General features: G+C 39.6%; 1 protein-coding gene across 1 annotated transcript in view; it reads right to left on the bottom strand.

The window, feature by feature from the left end:
• The window catches only part of LOC139630079 (guanine nucleotide-binding protein G(s) subunit alpha-like), a 32,473-nt gene extending 21,259 nt beyond the window's left edge, over positions 1–11,214 (bottom strand). The window contains exons 1-4 of the mRNA XM_071493177.1: positions 10,720–11,214; positions 8,463–8,535; positions 4,773–4,827; positions 4,182–4,301 (exon numbers count right to left, since the gene is read on the bottom strand). Of these exons, the coding sequence (XP_071349278.1) occupies positions 4,182–4,301; positions 4,773–4,827; positions 8,463–8,535; positions 10,720–10,858 (387 nt within the window). The 5' untranslated portion in view covers positions 10,859–11,214. The remainder of the gene's footprint in view (positions 1–4,181; positions 4,302–4,772; positions 4,828–8,462; positions 8,536–10,719) is intronic.
• Between the last annotated feature and the right edge of the window lie 6,949 nt (positions 11,215–18,163).

Genomic DNA, 18,163 nt, shown 5'->3' with positions numbered 1-18,163 from the left:
AAATAATTTCCTTAAAAAAAAAAAAAAAAAAAGTTATTTAACTGTTAATTCCAAGTATATTTACTACAGTGGCGAAGGAAATTATAAAGGTGGTAAGTAATAAACGTCTGTTTATGAACTGTTTTTTCCAAGAAAAAAAAAATCTTAATTCTTAAATAGAAAATATGCCACACGGGGTCACTTTGTTTTTTCAGGGTGGAGCAAGGACTGTGTTTTACTTGCTGATCATCATGTCAGTTTGAAACAAAACTAAGGAATTTCCAATGCAGCTGAAAACTATGCAGAATAATCGTCAATATAATTAATATTTACCAATCACCAAGCAGATCTATAATGTATGGCAGGTCTGAAGAATCCAAATTAGGAAGTTCTGATTTACGTCAGTGTATGAACTATTTTTCACTTACCTGCTACATAATTTCCTAGTTTTTTTGTTGTTTTGTTGTTGTTGTCTTAAGAACTGCATCGTGAGTCCTTTGTAAAAGAGGAACTGTGTCAGTAAGGAATTTTTTTTGCTGGCAGTCTATTTCATGCTGATGCCTTCCACCTGCAGCTCAAGTCACCTTCACGGATTATTTTACAACACAACAGCAAAATTTAGATTTAATATTGCACATAACCTAAGAACATAATGAACAAGATAGAGAGCACCGGTTCCATTTAACAGTAGTTACTTGTGAGTTATGTAATAGAGAGAAAACATCCAAAGTATTTTTGGCCTGAGGAGGCTTTGATAGTCACTTATGTACATCTCGTATCTCAGTTTGATACTGAACACTTAATTACATTTGAAAACACTGTCGCATTTTCATGAGATTTTGGACATGTCTTAAAGAACTACGACAAACTTTCCTGCACATGTACTTCAACCAACTGAAACTTTGCTACAGTGTGTAGAGGGTTAGGAGAGTGTTGTCTGTATATACACAGCACCTACAGCCTGGGAGAGGGATCCCTCTTCTGTTGCTCTTAATGAGGTTTTTTTTTTCCTCTTAAAGGACGTTCTTGTAACATCAAGGATTTTTAAGGACAGAGGGCATCTTCACTGTACTGCACTGGGACCAGGACAGGTGGGCATGGCAGCAATCAGTCTGCAAGGAATAAAACGGTCTGAACAACAGTTTTTTTTTTTTTTCTTTTTTTAACTTGCAGAAAGACTTGGCCCATTTTATTATAAATATATTAGGAGAAAAAATACTTTCGGTGAATAATAACTTGGAGGATTATTGATTAGACACGAAGCTGAAAAGGAAATCAAGAGGAGACTACGGAGATTCAATCCAGGCCCTGTGCTTATTCTCTCTCTCTGTCTCTTCCTCCCCTGCTGAAGGCAGAGTCAACCAGTCCAACTGGTTTCCAGTAGGCCCTAAGGCCAGGCGAGGGGGAGCGGGAAGAGGAGGAGGAGATGGTGGAGGAGTTAGGGGAGAGGCTGAGCCTATCAGATAGTTTTCTACTCTAGTCTCTTTGCTAAACAACCAACCATTAAGGTCAACGGGAAGAATCGGTGGAGACAAAGCCTAACTTTTTGACTCTGACACTTGATTCAAACTTCAGCTTTAAGTATCCAGCTGCGGTGCAAACGCCACTATTTCAAATAACAGCGGTCTCTCGACAACTTCAACAGCATTAGCTCCACGTTCACACCTGCTCTGACGCTCCGCACCACACATGAAAGAGACCAAACTCAGTATCAGATCAAAGTGCGAGCGCTGGTCTTCCCCCTCTATGGAGACCCTGCAAGTCTTCAGTGGAAGTCCAGTGACAGACTGAGAGCCCGAGGGAAGGGTCAGCTCGAGATAGGCCCGCATAATAAATTTGCCATGACGTAGCAGAGACAACATCAGGAGACTTCCTTTTGCTTACACACAAATACACACACTCTTCACTGGAAATTCAGCTGCTGAACACTGTAAAAAAAAAAAAAAAGCCACTGACATTACAGCTATCATGCTGGAAAAAAACAAGGCAGACGCAGTGTTCTTCGTCTGCACAACCGTTCCCATGTTAGAAAACAATTAAAATACTATTGAACTACTTAAAACAATGTTACAATTCTTTCAATCTCTACCTGTGTAGCTTCAAAGTAGAATAAACCAGTTGCCACAGTTGGGCAATATTACATTAAGAAATATTCTATAAATGTTTGCTCCACTGCTCCACTGATTAAAACTGAATTTGCTGGAAAAAAAAAACAACAACACTATGACTTTATAAAGGCAGGACACATGACATCTGGTGTTGAAGAGATTAAAAATATCTGCGTTACTTTGTTCAAGCACTAAATCAGATGCAGGATCTTTCATTTATGTCCTGAAAATGACAACTTTTCCTTTTTTTAAAATAGAGCTGCAACAATTTCATTTCATTTTCGATTAATTTGCTGATTATTTTCCTTGATTAATTGTTTTACCATTAGTCTACAAAATGTCAGAAAATAGTAAAAAAAAAAAAAAAAAAAATACCTGTCACGCTGTCCTAAAGCATGACATGATATGTTCAAATGTCTTTGTTCCAGCAGCTTCCAAAGATATTACATTCACAATGATGCAAAACAGAGAAAAGCAGCAAATCCTCGCATGAAACAAGCAGGAGCCAGGAAATGTTTTGCATTTTTGCTTGAAAAATGACTTCAAAGATAAATCAAAATAAATCAATTATCAAAACTCACATTTTATTTATCCATTTATTTTTTTCAATTGATCAATTAATTGTTTCAGCTCGATCGAAAAGTTTCATCATAAATGAATCAACAGTGAATCACCCAGATTTTTATGAGTAATATTAAGTAGTGTTGTCCATGTATAGAAGAGTACTGACGGCACTCAGACTTCACTGTGTTTCACTGGGCTCCATTATGGTCTTATTACCATCTTTGAGAGCTGGTTGATGGACATGTTAATCAAACTGATAGATAACTGAGGGAGTTCTTTTATGCTCTCAGCCTGAGAGTCTCAAACAGGGTAACATTTCTTTGATCAGTTGATCTGTAACATCAGGTTTAAACACTGAAAATGATCCAGAAGACGCTGATAAATTAATACATAAATATGGTCCAGCAGTGGGACCTGCAGTGGCTGCCTGACAGGCCGCCGGGAGCAGACGGGCGCTCAGGGGGAATCCCTCTGAGTCTCTGTGTTTCTGGAGGACAAGTCCCTCTAGACGCATTTAGGGTTATTACAGACAATCAGTGTTAATAGGCGGTGTGGATCTCTCAGGTGAGAGGCTCATTCAATTGACAGCCTCCCAAGCGGGAGCACACCTGCTCATTACTGAATCACTGCGCAAACACACCGGGCGGATTTATAAAGGCTGCTGTGTGAGGCGCCTCACTCCCCTACACAACGGCAAGTCAGGAGAGCTGCAGGGTTCAGCAGGCTACAGTCGATACTCTGACACATTTTACAGCAGTTACAATAACATTTTAAAACCAATCTTGAGACAAAACACCTGGATAGTGAAAACCAGACCGTGATGAAAATTTGCAACTTTTTAAGGTCTTAATTTAAAAAAAAAAAATGGAATTAGGTTTATGGCTGCAGCTAATAAACAACTGTTTGCACTATCACTTCATCTACAGATTATTCCTTTGGTTGATAAAATCTCCATAGTCGTGAAAAATGTGGCTAACAATTTTCCAGAGTATAGGTTTACATATCAACAGTCCAAAACCAAACCATTTTCAGTTTAACATGACAAATGACTTAAAAAACCAGCAAATATTCAGATTTAAGGCTCTGAAAACTGAGAATTTGGGGTATTTTTTATCAAAAATAAATAAATAAATAAATTGATTGATTATCAAAATTGCTTTTGGTTAATTATTTGGTCAATTAATTGTTTCAGCTCTGATTAAGTGAAATCAAAAAAATAAATAAATAAATACTGAATGTCATGCAGCTGCCCCAGAGACACTGGGTTAAACACCATTTTTTAGGTCTTTTTTGAAAAACCAGTTTGTAAAATGACATAAATGTGCCATAAGTTTTGCTTCGGCTGTTGGTCCATTCATTACAAACTGCAAGACTTTGGATGAAGAGCACTTTGATCGACCTGCGGGTGACGTTCGACTAAAAGTGGCAGTTAAGATAAAATCAGAGTTGCAGTTGATAGAAGAATTAAAACAAACTGCTATAGAAGTCAGAGAGAGACGATGTATGTCAAAGAAACAAAGTGCAACTTACCGAAGGAAACTCAAAGTCCTTCTGGTTTACTTGGTTCAGGACATAGTCGATTCGGGACTGGTTTGCAGGACAGGCTAACTGGCAGGGCGGTGTGAGTGTATTCATGGCGGCCACAATCGTCTGTGCAGCGAAGACAGAAAATTTCATAAAAACAGTTACTTTGAAAGCACATCAACGCTGAGACACATACAATGCAACAGGGTGAACAATCAACCATTTCACATCTACACTACATGAGGAGCCTCATTCCAGTGTTATGTGATCACTGTTAAGGAAAAAGTTAACTATTCGGTATTTTAAAACCACTCTCCAAGTCGTTGTCAGTTGTTAAGCAAAAGCTCTGACTTAAATGCTCAGAATTTTTATGGATAATTAATGAATTTTCACAGGACACTATTACAGGCACAAACAAACTTTAGGAGCATACAGTTTGTATTGTGGTCAATAATTTTTTCTTTTCTCTTGATCTTCCATCTTATCATTCTCTTACAGTGGGGGAAATTACCAAATCTATTTATTATTGCTCCTATCATGGTAAGAAAAGTGCTGGACAGAGTAAAATGATCATTTACAATGGGTCATATTTCTTACCTCTATCGCTTCTTTAATGTTGTTTTTAATATCATGAATTTTCTGTTTTTTCTCCCTGTGAAGAACAAAGACAAGCTCGTGTTATTTTTTATTTTTTTTTACACAAAAGCATTAATTAAAAGAATTAAGCATTATGGACCTGAACCATGAAGGTTAACCATGAATAAAGTTAATCACTCTGCTGACTCCAAAGGGAACAGGAAAAAAAAAAAAACTTCTCCTAAACTAGGCAGAAATATACCTGCTGTGAATATAAATATGGATAATGCAGCTGTGCAGGACTTTCTTTCCTAAAATACAAAATAAAAAACAACCAATGATTTTAAAATAATGATCAAGAAATGTTTTGTTTCTTCTGTTTTTGTGCCAATCGGTTGAGCAGGAATGTGCTGTGTAACAAACTCCCCCAGCATCTCTCCGTCAGCCTGGAGGTAAATTATACTGTGCTCCAGATGCACAGACACCTTCATTTTGCTGACCAGGTGCAAGTCCTGAAATTTGTGCTCTTGCTGATACCATATGAGAGCAGCAGCAGAACTCGTCTTAATTTTGGCAAAAATAGTCATCAAACAGAAAACAGCAGAGCAGTGTTTACCTATGAGCACAAAGCAGAATCCAAAGTGTTAGCCAATAGAGTGATAGGCTCCATATTTTGTCCATTTATTGTTGTAAAGACAAACTGAATTTCAGCATCACCACACAGCACGGCGCTCAGATTATGCAACCTGTGGGCTCCACTGATACCAGGAGTGAAGGTCTAACGTCACTCAGGTCTTTCAGAAACCAGGGCTGCCAGTGTACGTGTTAAATTCTTTCAAATGTCCTGACAAGAGACAAGTTGACTATTGAAACTCAGATTTGATAGTGAAATTCCCCCAAATTAAACAACCTCAGAGCTGTTTACACAATCAGGAACCTGGACGGTGTGATTTCTTCATCTGAAACATCTATTTCAGAGCAACAGGCTACAAAGCATAAAATCCCCATGTGTGTGCACAGATGTGTATTTTGTTCACGTCACAGCAGCAGCGCAACTCCTGAAATAAAGTCTGTCATGTGTTCGGCAGCAGGATTTCAAATTAAAAGCCCAGATGAGTATCTTTTGATAATGACTGTGTTCTGTCCAAAGTGACTTTGCTGAAAAAGTGACACTATCAGCATCACAGCATGCTGCTGTAATCGAAACCAAACCCTGACTAAGGATATTGCAGAGGGCAACACCACAAGTTTCAGCTTGGAAATGCTATTTAGATTACCTAAAAGGGCAAATCTCTCTGTGTTAGTGAACATCTTTCACTGTCTGTTTGTGTTTGGTTATACTGACAAAGTGAAATATCGCCATATTTTTCACCTCAATTTCATTTATGTGACAACATATTAGACGTGACCACTGGCGCTTCCAGAAGATAATCAGACATTGAAAGAATCATCATTAAATGTGTGGAAGGAAGTCTTGTAGATTGTTTCAATTCAAGACATCCAAATTGTCGCCCACATTTCCAACTTTTCAGCGGTTTTAAACAGGTCTGGTCAGAGAATATATATAATAATCATTTGTTGATCAACAGAATATTAAATGGCAACAATCTTAATAAGTATTTATATGTTGGAGACATTTAAACAAAAATGCCCCAAATAATCTACAGTTTCAGCTTCTTAAATGTGAATAATTTGCTATTTTTCTTTGTCTTCTATGATAGTAAATTGAATCACTTTGGGTTTTGGACTGTTGGTGAGACAAAACAAGAATATCTGATGAACTATGACATTTTTCCCCATTTTCTCGCAGGTGGAGCTGCAAAGATCATCAATTAATGGATGGGATAGAAAAAACTATTTTGATACTTGATCAATCATTCAAACGACCGCAGTACAACCAAAGACAGAAAGACTACATTCCTCACACTAGGACCCCCTCTTTCAAAAAAAAAAAAAACCCCAAAAAAATCAAACAAAAATAAAACAAAACAGAACACCCACTTGCCAGAACAAATCTCTTCTCACCTCAACTCTCAACTCCCTCCTCTTATCTATCTCATATATTACTGCATCACTCCTTATCATCTCCCCCCGTCCTCATCCTCCCAGCACCTTGCACAGCCGGGCACCGACCTGCACCCGGAGGGGAAACCCAGCAAGGTTAAAAACCCCCCGGCCCAAAGAGAGCAACAAACCCTGAAGGCTAAACCCGACCGTGGAGTCACAGCCGAATGTGGATTTGTCATTACACCAGAGTGTCTGCGTCCGTGAGGAGCGTCTGTTCAACATGACCCAAAAATAAGCACCTGATAACGCACTCCTCCTCCTGATCCTACTCCAAAACCCCTTTCTAGGAAACAGATGATTAAGAATAGAAAAATGGGACTTTTGTTTCCATCGCACCAACATGGTGGAATTGAGTTTTAGGAAATTCATAAGACAGGATGTCCTAAAAACACCCAGGGCAATGTTTCCATGAAAACCAGAAACAGATAACGCTTTCTTCTTGCGTCACGCAACTTTGACTATTTACTCCAAAACACTACAAAAATCTGCCCAAAACATTTGACTTCATTTTCTTCATTTGGCCATATCGTATAGTTTCTTAAAACAATGATAAGTGTCCATTTCCCCCGTGCAAACGGAAAAAGTAAATATACTAACAAAGCAAGTAATACATCCTCATGTCTCTAAATTCATTTATTCTCCTACTAATAACCAGAACGATTATATATATATATATATATATATATATATATATCAGTGTCATATTACAAAAACAAAGACACATTTCTCTTCTTCCTGACTGAGGAGGACAGCTGTTAATTGACTACACTGGCCAAACTGTCCCAAGACACAAGAATACATATTTCAGAACAAAAAAATAATCAAATTCTGCTTTGTTGTACGAATAAAAACTAAAAGCACCTTCAAAGCTGCTTTATCATCAAAGATAATGTGATGCTTTAAGAGAAGTGCTTTACTGGCAAAAGCAATTTGTATTGTCACAAAAAACAATGGTTCATCACAAGTTCATCATATCCCTTGTTTTGTCCATTCAACAGTCCAAAAAGAAATTGAATTTACTAAGATATCAACTGAATAGTAACTGCTTCTATGTGAGAGGCTGAAACCACAGAATATTGAGATTTTACATTCAATATGACTGAAATGATTCATCGTTTATCAGAATATTCGCAGATTAAGTTTCTTTTATCAGCAACTATTTATTTTAACCAACAAATTCAGATCTATTACGCGATGTAGCTTCGATAATGATTTAATTGGTTTGGCATAAGGGCAAATTTATGTAGTTTCAAGAATAAATGTACAAGTTATACCTGCTAAAATACTATCTGAGTCGGATTGTTTTTTTCTGTGTTTGTCTCCTAAAAGCCATGTTTGTTCACTGATGTCCTGATGACTTCATTCACGACCACAATACAATAAACTTCCTCATCAACTTATTTTACTCAGGGAAGTGTAGAGGGAGCGCCTCTACCTGCTTGGCATCAGCATCGCTACAGGTCTCTTCTTATCATGTGGATTTTCTGAAAGGACCAATTGTCCTCCCCAAATACCGTCACCACATTATCAAGGATGTAACAAATATTTTCATACCGGCTCCTGTCAAAACCACCACAACCGTGTGCGTTTGTTAAGCGAACTGAATGTGCTGTGGGTGCGAGACGGAGGTAAACCAACACTTACTCTGCGTTGAAGCCATTAACATGCAATATTCGCATCTGTTTGACTATCGTGCTTTTCCCGGATTCACCGGCCCCTGAAAGCAGAAAGAGGACACAGAGATGTTTATAATCATACAAAACGTCTTTAAAAAAAAAAAAAAAAAAAAAAAAAAAGGCACAGAATGAAATATCCAAGATGGGGATCCATCTGAACATGGTGGAGGATGGTTTAAAACGTGTCACTGAACACTGGATCCCTGGAGGAAAAGGGCATTTTGGTGGCTTGGTTGGAAGATCAGGAAAGTAGAAGATGAAGTGGAAGAGCTTCAAACTTGACGCCAAAGATTTTATCCACAAGCGATTTGAATGTCAGGGCCTTGTTTCTCGATACAGAGGTCCTGTCCGACACAGCACCCACAGTGTCCCACGCCTAAACCCCTCGGTCCCCCACACAAAGACAATACTGCTAGGGCCGAGCAAGACGGTGAGACCTCAAAAGAGCCAATCAAAGAGGCTTGCCTGTTCTTCTCAGTGGTGGAACGTAACCATGTATATTTACTTAAGTACTGTATCAAAGTAGGATTTTAAGAAACTTTCCCTAAGAGCTTCCATTTTATGCTACTTTATACTTCTACTCCTCTACATTTAAAAGGGAAATACTGTTCTTTTTACTTCACTACATTTATTTGACTTATAAGTTACAAGTTGCATTGTTACAGATTAAAAGTCGTGGTGCCTAACCTTTTTGGCTTATGATTGCTAATAAAAAAAAAAAAGCACTGTCTAGTTTCAGTTGTCTGTGAGTAGTCTGCAGTTCCAACAAAGTGACATTTCCCCTCTGAACTTCTCAGACGGTTTCATTGGAAGAACTGTTTGCAATTCAAAGAGGTGAAATCATCCATTATCTAACACAAACACAAAAGAAATGTACAAAAAACAAAATACAAATTTGCGAATCAGAACAGTTTTTTTTCTTCTCTCCAACTCCAAGAATCATCTCATGCAGATTTATCTTATGCTGTATATATGTACTACATATTATAATTGGCCACAACAGTGATATGCTACTATTGCACTGTAATATTTTGAAGTGCATTTTGCTGATAATAACCTCTGTACTTAAGGTACAAATCTGAATGCACACTTGTAACAAGAGTATTTTTACATTGGTAAAATTTATTGGTACTTTGACTTCAATCCTGACAGATCTGAAGAACTGTCAGCGTTAGTGGTGAGGAGAAGGAGAATCGGACGAGCTGGCAGATGACATCAGCTATGAATATTGTCTTTAGTGTTTGTTTGTTTGTTTTGAGCAGAAATGAGATGTCATCCAGTCCTAAATGTGTCCTTGCAAACTGAAAATGAAAGAAGCCAGGCCATACAATCCACTCACCCAAACACTAGGCGCTAGCTAGGCTACAGGCCTGCTATTTAGAGTCGAAACGAGAGTGTGCAAATCTAGGATCAATTTCAGATTAGAACGAACGGGACAGTCATTCAAGTGAAGCTAGTAATCCTAATAGTAATCCTAATTTGCTCTCTGTAGGCTTAGCAGGATGCTAGCCCTGGCCTTAGGTTCATACACTGAAGCCTGACATGGAGGCCTAGATGATGAAGCTACAAATAGCATCTGAATTTAAAAAGCTGAGTTTTCAAGAACTGATTAGAGAACACACATTTCCAGAGTGGTCAGTGTGGAGAGGATTATGCGATGGTAAATCTGAAAAACAGCATCAAACATGGAAGTCTATAGGCCTGAATAACTCAAGGTGAAGGCATCCGACATCTAAACTGCACCCGCAAACACAACACATCCAGCATTTTGCAGTTTACATGCGTGGAGTAAAGAAACATTGCCTGTTGGTGGCCTCCCAGCCTCTGCATGGTTCCTGAGCGGCTGTCTGTCTGTCCGTCCACCGTCTCTCACATGTTCTGTAATCATGCTCCATTGTAACCCATGACTACAGGAGACGGGCCTGATTTTCAGCTGTCTTGTGTCAAGACGCTGCAAACCAGTGCTGTAGTGACTTCATGTCATTGCATCATTTGTTGATGCTTCACTGTTAAAGGCTGAGGAAGTTGTCGTAAAGCATTTTTTTTTTTTTTTTTTTCCATGAGAACAATCTGAAACAATGGCTATTATATGTGTATAAACAGGTGAAAATAAATACACTTGTATGGTTTTGTGGGTGCAACTATTCAGCACAAAATGGACATTCAGGCCTAAAATGAACACACACACACACACAGATATTAATGATAAATCTCACAAGACCTACCTAATAGTAGTAGCCGGTGAGTCGCCCGGTATATCTGTTTGTCTTTTTGGAGCTGCTTCTCTATCTTTTTGTTGGCTTCCCTCTGTGCCTTCTCCTCATTTCGTTGGTCTTCGGTCTTACTATTGCCAAGACAGCCCATCTTCCCAAAAACCCAGTGTTAGGTTCAGGGGGAGGCAGGGTAGTTGCTTGGGTTGGGTGGGCAGGTGGGTGCAGGGGGAGAAAGGAAGGAGGGAGGGTGTTGATCAGAAGAAAATCAGTGGATCCTAAATTCCTAGACTGGCCCAGCAGAGGAACACCTGGCTCAAAATGGGTGACATTTATGTTGCCAGATGCAGATGAAACAGATGTTAACCTGTTAAGTAGTAGACGGCGGGCCCCACCAGGCTTTGGCACAATATGTATGGATGGATGTGGCTCTTCACCGGGAATTAATCGACAAGAGATCAGTCAGAAAGCAGCAGAGCAACGATGCCGCCCTCTCAGACGCTTGATTCCTGTGTTTTTCACTGTAAATCCGCAATGAAGTCATCAACATTGATATGAGAGTGGATATGAAATTTCCAGTCTGGCAATGCACATGAATGGACGTCGTTGGTCCTGTTTCCCTGAAGGTGTTTGAAATTGAAACGCTAGTTTTTTTGTTTTTTTTTTTAATATATGTATAGATTTTCACGCTATTATGTTTAATTTCCTCCTCCGGAGCCCATCTTCGGCAGATATCTCACACTGCCATTCAATTCATTTCCACTCACAACCAAAGCCCTATCTTTTTCTCGACCTTCTTTTCCCCCCTTTAAATATATATATATATATATATATATATATATATTTTTTTTTTTTTTTTTTTTTTTTTTTTGGTTATTATTTTTAGGGCTTGTTTGCAATCAGTTTCCCACCTAACCAAAGCACATCAGAGGGCGGGTGAAAAAAAATTAAAAAAGAAATATTTCCTCTTAAAATGACGGCATGTGAATCATCAGGCTACACCGGGCTTCTTTCTCTATCGCAAATCCGTCACATTATACACAGTTTTTTTTTTTTTTTTTTTTGGAGGGTGGTGGTGTGTGTGGGGGGGGGGGCGGTGGGTTGGTAGCAACCTTATCAATAATATCCTGTTTTTAGACGATGTCAAAATAATTTCATCTCCCCGTCAACAGATGCTGGTGCTCGCCTTTTCGGAGGGTTTGACCAGACCCCCCCAAAAAAAAGGCCCCTTCTCCGTCCTTTTTCTCTCCGTAACGTTAATTTGTATTTCTCCTCACATCGGAAAGCTTCTCCGGGCGAGCAAAGGCGGTTTTTGGCAGCTGGATGTCCTTGAATATAACGCAATATCCAGGCGATATTCGTGGAAATCCTCCGTTATTTTCCCGTTTGGCGCAGGTACAGCCCGCTGTCAAGTCTCTCAGTTTTTTGTATTCCCTTTGAATCCGTATGGTAGATTATGGTTACATGTGCATGATACATGAACATACCGCGGTGTTTTCAGTCACTGATCCAGCGGCGAGACGCTCATCTTTACCGCCGACAGGCCGCGTCTGCTCCGATCAACCAGTCGGGGAGATGAGAAACGTTTCTTTGCAGAATTACTCTGAATTATTTTTGCCCCCGTTTTTCTCTGAGGATTGTACATTGAGATAGATAGCGTTGAAGAGGTGGGGTGGGGCAAACGGCTCTCACGGAACCCTGGGAACGAAGAACGGTGGTCAAGTTTTCCGGGACGACAAACTCATCTTCCGATTGCAACTTTCACAATAAAAGCACATTCGAAGCTTCGTGGCTTGCAACTGGCTAAAGCTAATGCAGTCTGTACCACGTTCTGGTGATGCACCATTAATAAATGTTGTATTAGCTATTCAGCTTTAATAATAGTTAATAAATAATTTATTACTGCTTTACAGATCAGTTAGATCAGTATGGATGGATTTTTGTACAGGCCTACAAGGCACAGGCCTGGAGGCCCATGAGGTCAGGGCACCCCTGAGCCAGAGCCTCTATATGAAGTGAGTGTATATGTAGGAATATTTCTTGTCTGAAAATCACGGAGCTCAGTTAAGAGATACAAAAGACCACAAAAAATGCATAATGACCACAGAGATGCAAAATGACCATTAATACATGCAAAACTACCATAAAGAGATGCAAAACTATCACAAAACTAGAATGATTTACAAAATGACAGCAGAGTCACAAAATGACCATAAAGAGACACAACAAATGACACGAGAGTGGTGAAAGAAATGACCCAATCCTTTATTCAAGTAAAAGTAATACAACAATATAAGAATAAACCCTTACAAGCTAGCCTTGCATTCAAAATCCAATTTTAGTAAAAGTGCACAAGTATTACCAGCTTAATGTATGTAAAATGTCAGAATTAAAAGGCCTTGTGCTGCAGACAAAATGCTTCCTGTGAGTGTAATATTATAATTATACGACCTCATTATTTAGATTGTTACAGTTACATCAATGTGTAAGCAGCATTTTATTTTTGCAGCTGATCAAATTAAAAGCTAGTTTAAGTTATTTATAATTAGTTTGGTAAGTCCTGTGGTTCCCACCATATGTGTTTGACCTCTTTAGGCCTTGAACAGTTATTTTGATTAAACTATCTGATAAGTAATGAGGCAAAATGTCTCTTCGGTTGAACTGCTGACAACTCAGACATCTCAAATGTGACAGGGAATAAGGAGAGAGGTTTTTGTTTGAGTTTCTTAAATAGTGAAAATCTTACAAAAGGTAAATTGTAACTTCAGCAAAACGTAGCAGAGAGTACAATATTTCCCTCTGGAATGTACTGAAGTTGAAAGTAGCATCTCTACACCTCCTGAAAAGTACAAAATAGGCTAATATTTAGATGTGTGACATCCATAAATTTTATAAAATTTCACAAATATTTCTTGTTGCAAATGATATTAATTAATTACTGTTTGAGATTAATTACAACTAGGCATGTATAATTTAACAAAAACTTTACAGCCACTTAATGTTACAATACAATACCTATCCACTATAAAGAGAACAAAGTCATCAAATAAATGACTCATACAATTATTATTTTTCAAGAAACTTTATGTTTTGTTTATTTTTACAACTAACTTACTCCAAAGTTGCACACTGTAAAGCAAGGCTGCAGATTTGTTAACATTAAATTATTATGATTCATATTTTTGCCGAATGTAACATACATGAATCATTAAAACGATTGAGCAAGCAGAGAAATGTGATGCTTTTAGTTTGAAGTTAAGATTATAGTCCTTCCGGTTCTCTCCTTGTTGTCGCTTGACGCAGGGTCGGATCACATGATTGCCCGGAGCGTCATGAAGCAGAGGTACAGAAAGGGAGAAGCGCCCTCTTTGAAGCAAAATGATTATTAACCTATCCACCCCAAAGACATTCAATCAATAACACTGAAAACCTAAAAACTAAATTATAAAAAAATATTCATACACAAGAGCAATAACAGTAAATGCTTTCATATACATTTACTAGCAATAATATCAATGCTAAAACAAATGTAGGTGGGTTCAGGATATTTAAATGTATAAATAGTTTACTGTGTGTGTGTGTGTGTTGATAGCCAAATACAACAAATGTTTTTGTTTTTGTTGTTTTTTATTGTGGAATGTCTGTTTAATAATAAGCTGAGGTCTTGATTGGTGAAATGTCACAGCTATGGTCACGGCATCACTTTTAAAACTGCCTCACTCACCACTCCTCATGGTCAGCTAGTCTTCAGCCTGTTACCCACAAGCCAGCTTCCTAGTCAGTTAGCATCGGGCCTGCTAACTCCCAGCCTGTTTCCCAACCTTCCTCCCAGTTTGCATCCAGGCCTGGTAGCATTAAGCCTTCCTCCCAGTCGGCTAGCCAGCATGCTAGCCTCCAGTCCTCATCCCAGTTGGCTAGCCTCTACCATGCTAGCCAACGGCATTCTAGCCTCCAGACTGCATCAAGGCCTGACCCTCAGCTGTCTCCTCTCTGCCTAACTCACCTAGCCTTTCCTGGGAGGTATCTTTGGGTCAGAGCACCAGGAAAGAAACAAAGGTCATAGAGGCGTCCATTTCCCCCTAACAGCCACAGTACCAGGTTTCCAGTAGTCAGCCCAAGCCTCAGCTCCATGGTTCCTACTGTCATCCCAAGCCTCAGTCCCGGGTTCCCAAGCTGCCCAGTGATCCCGAGCCTCAGCTGCACAGTGACCATGGGCCTTCACTGCCAAGCAACACAATCCACACTCAGCCAGGCGCCCTGCCAGACTCTGAGTTGGCCTTTCCCACCAACACTCTGTCTGGTTCTGAGTTGACCGCCTGGCCGATGCCTCACCTATTCCTCAGTTCATTCCTGGGTCAACTGCCCCGGCTGACACCTCCCTTGTTCTAGCATATGGGTGCCAGTCGTCATCTCATCTGTTCCTGGGTCGATTGCCCTGCCTGACACCTCACCTGTTGCAGTGTCAGGGGTCCCAGTCTACATCACATCTGCTCTTGAGTCAACAGCCCAGTTGACATCTCATTGACAGCTCCCCTGAGTCGACTGCTCTGGTTGACGCCTCACCTGGTTCCAGTCGACGCCACGTCTGTTTTTGAGTTGGCAGCCACGACACTTTACCTTACCACCTTGTGGTATTTGTGTTTTTACTTTAATAATGGGTCTGAGAACATCAACCACCACTATTGTCAACAGGTGTCAACCCGACTGAATATCTATGGTGGATTTTGAACCGACATGACAGCACTCAACATCACCCTCATCAAAACACCAAATGAGGGAATATCTTTTGGGAGACTGGTGTTCATCTCTCCAACACATCCAGACACTTGTGGAATTACCAGTATGCCAAGCAGCACTGACACTGTTCTGGAGGTTTGTGGTGGACCAACACTTTACTAACAGACCTTTTACATGCCTCTTTTGGTGTTATTGATCCTAATATAGATAGCATGTAGATTAATTTTACTCAACTAGAAGCAGGAACCAGCTTAATGATGGTTAAAATCCCTTTATAAATCCTTTAATCAGATGAGACCAAAAAAGACCTTACATATAACTGTGTTGCCTTAACAGTATCTTTGGTTGGATAGAGAGAAGCCTTGAAATAGCCTAATCTCTTTCAGTGTCACAAATCTTAGGCTTTATGTATAATGCACATAATTTTAACAACATTTGGGTTTAATTCACTGAAGAGTTTCCATGAACTCAGGACAGCATCATTGAAATTGATAGATGCTGTTAAAGAAACATTTAGAATAAAATCCAGATGTCCTGTCAGTTTAACTCACCTAATGGTGATCTGAATAGTTTTTTTCCTAAACTTGTAATGGCACTTTGTCTCTTCCTCCTTTAGCTCTAACATGCAAGCATGCAAACTGTGTGCATCACAAATCATACACCCGTAGACACACATACTGTACACACACACACACACACACACCTCCCTCCACAAATACGTCAAAAGACAAGGGAAAGAGGCTCAGGGCAAAACACATAAAGGTCATCAATGACAACTAAATGCTACTGTGGCTCTCTAATGAACCCCAGCAGACAACTGAATAAGTAAAAGAAGAAATGACTTGTGGATAAATTCCCACACATTTCCACTTGTTGATATGTGAACAGAAGTGCAACAGTTTGTAAACAATTAAAGAGGTTGGTAAAATAAAAATACATCTACTAACCACAGCAACATATGACAAGCATTTGACTACATGCAGCATTCCTGTCTGTATGAGTAAGAGAGAGAGCTTTCAGTATCCTTTTTTATATCATCACGCATTTATCACTGAATGGGCCTGTGCATCTGTTTGAAGAGAAATAGTATTTCTTGTTCAAAAGTCAATCAAGCAAAGAGACACAACGCGACCATGAAGATCTAAGGGTTTTTGTAATTCTGAACCCCCAAAGAAGAACAGACACCAGAAGTTGAAGGTGGCGGCTGCGGCGGGTGGGGGGACTTTGCCTGGGATAATAATGGGGGGAAGAAATCAGGATCGGTTGTTGGGAAAGGGATTGGGCTGTGGCTGGCTGGCTGGCTGGCTGGCTGCAGGCAGTGAAGAGGGGAGAGGATCCCTTGAAGGATGATGCAATTTCGGGAGCGGAGAAGTCAGGCAAAGAGCCACAGGTGACTGAAGGCCAGATAAGTTGGTGAGGTGAGCACAGTGATCACAAGACTCAACAGATGGATGAGCACAAAACTGGACTGGCAGAGCTGGATGTGGAAAACAACACAGAGACAGACCTACTAAACCACTGTGGGTGACAGAACGATCTGACGAAGAATGATGAGTTGGACTGGTCATTTTATACTGCAGCAGGTGGTGGCGTTGATGGCTAGATGAGGATCAGGTGTGGAAGAGACTGGTGGGAACAGGAAACTTAGGAGGCCACGCCCAGCTGCACAGAACACAGGCACAGAAAACGGACTGGGGACAAGCAAACACATGGGGGAAGGGAACATGAGAGAGAGAACACAAGGAAAACAGGGCCTACAGGATCTAATCCTAACAAAAAACTATAATAAAGAGGCACAAAATGATAGAAAATAACCATAAACAGACCAAAAAATGACAGTAACAAAAAGAGACCCTACTCCTACCAAGAGACACAGAAAAACTGCAAAGAGACAGAGAATGACACAAAGAGATTCAAAACTACAACAAAGCAGCAAAAAATGGCTACAGAAAAACACAGAATAACTATAATCAGACAAAAAAAAATACAAAATGACCAAAAAGCGATGCTGAACTAGGAGACACAAAATGACATGAAAGTGTTGTTTGTAGTTTTTTGTGTCTCTTTCAGTCTAGGGGTCTTGCTTCTTTTGCAAGAGGGTTGGGTGGTCTTGTACATGCCTTTACCCAGAAGCCTGCTGTCTCATGATCCATGCATAATAATCATAGTGCCCTTAGTATTTGATTACTTTGTACAGTAGTTCAGTGTCAGGTTTAACTGGTGGCTTTGTGAACTTTAAATAATTACATACATTATGCTGTTCACACCCACAGAGGAGGAAAATATAGACGAAAAACTCATACAGGCAATTTACCCTGGACTTATTTATCCCCATTCTGTATGTCCACCCAAAAACACTGTCATAAAAACAAATCATATTTGCATACTTTCATGTACCTGCCATCAGATCAACAGATAAACTGCCAGGGAAATTTAACAGGATTTGCATGGTGAGAAACACATTCTCAACCCATTCTGTTAAAATGTACATATGAAATCATTTACATAGATATTCTAGAGTTCAATTCTATCCTGTAATGCCTGTGTTAGTCCTCTAGATGGTAGTATCTCTCATACATAATCTCTGAACAATTGTCCATTTTATGCTATTATTCTTATACATACAGTCAGCAGCTAAAATGGAAATAGGGATTATTTTGCATTACTGTGGGGCCTTGAGAGAGCTAAAATAGAATATGCCATGCTATCTAAGTCCTATATT

This window comes from Trachinotus anak, unplaced genomic scaffold (assembly GCF_046630095.1).
Source record: "Trachinotus anak isolate AG129_WGS33_773 ecotype Australia unplaced genomic scaffold, CSIRO_AGI_Tana_v1 ptg000013l, whole genome shotgun sequence".
Lineage (NCBI taxonomy): Eukaryota > Metazoa > Chordata > Actinopteri > Carangiformes > Carangidae > Trachinotus > Trachinotus anak.
Note: the sequence above shows the minus strand (reverse complement) of the source record. Positions and strands in the feature narration are given on the sequence as shown.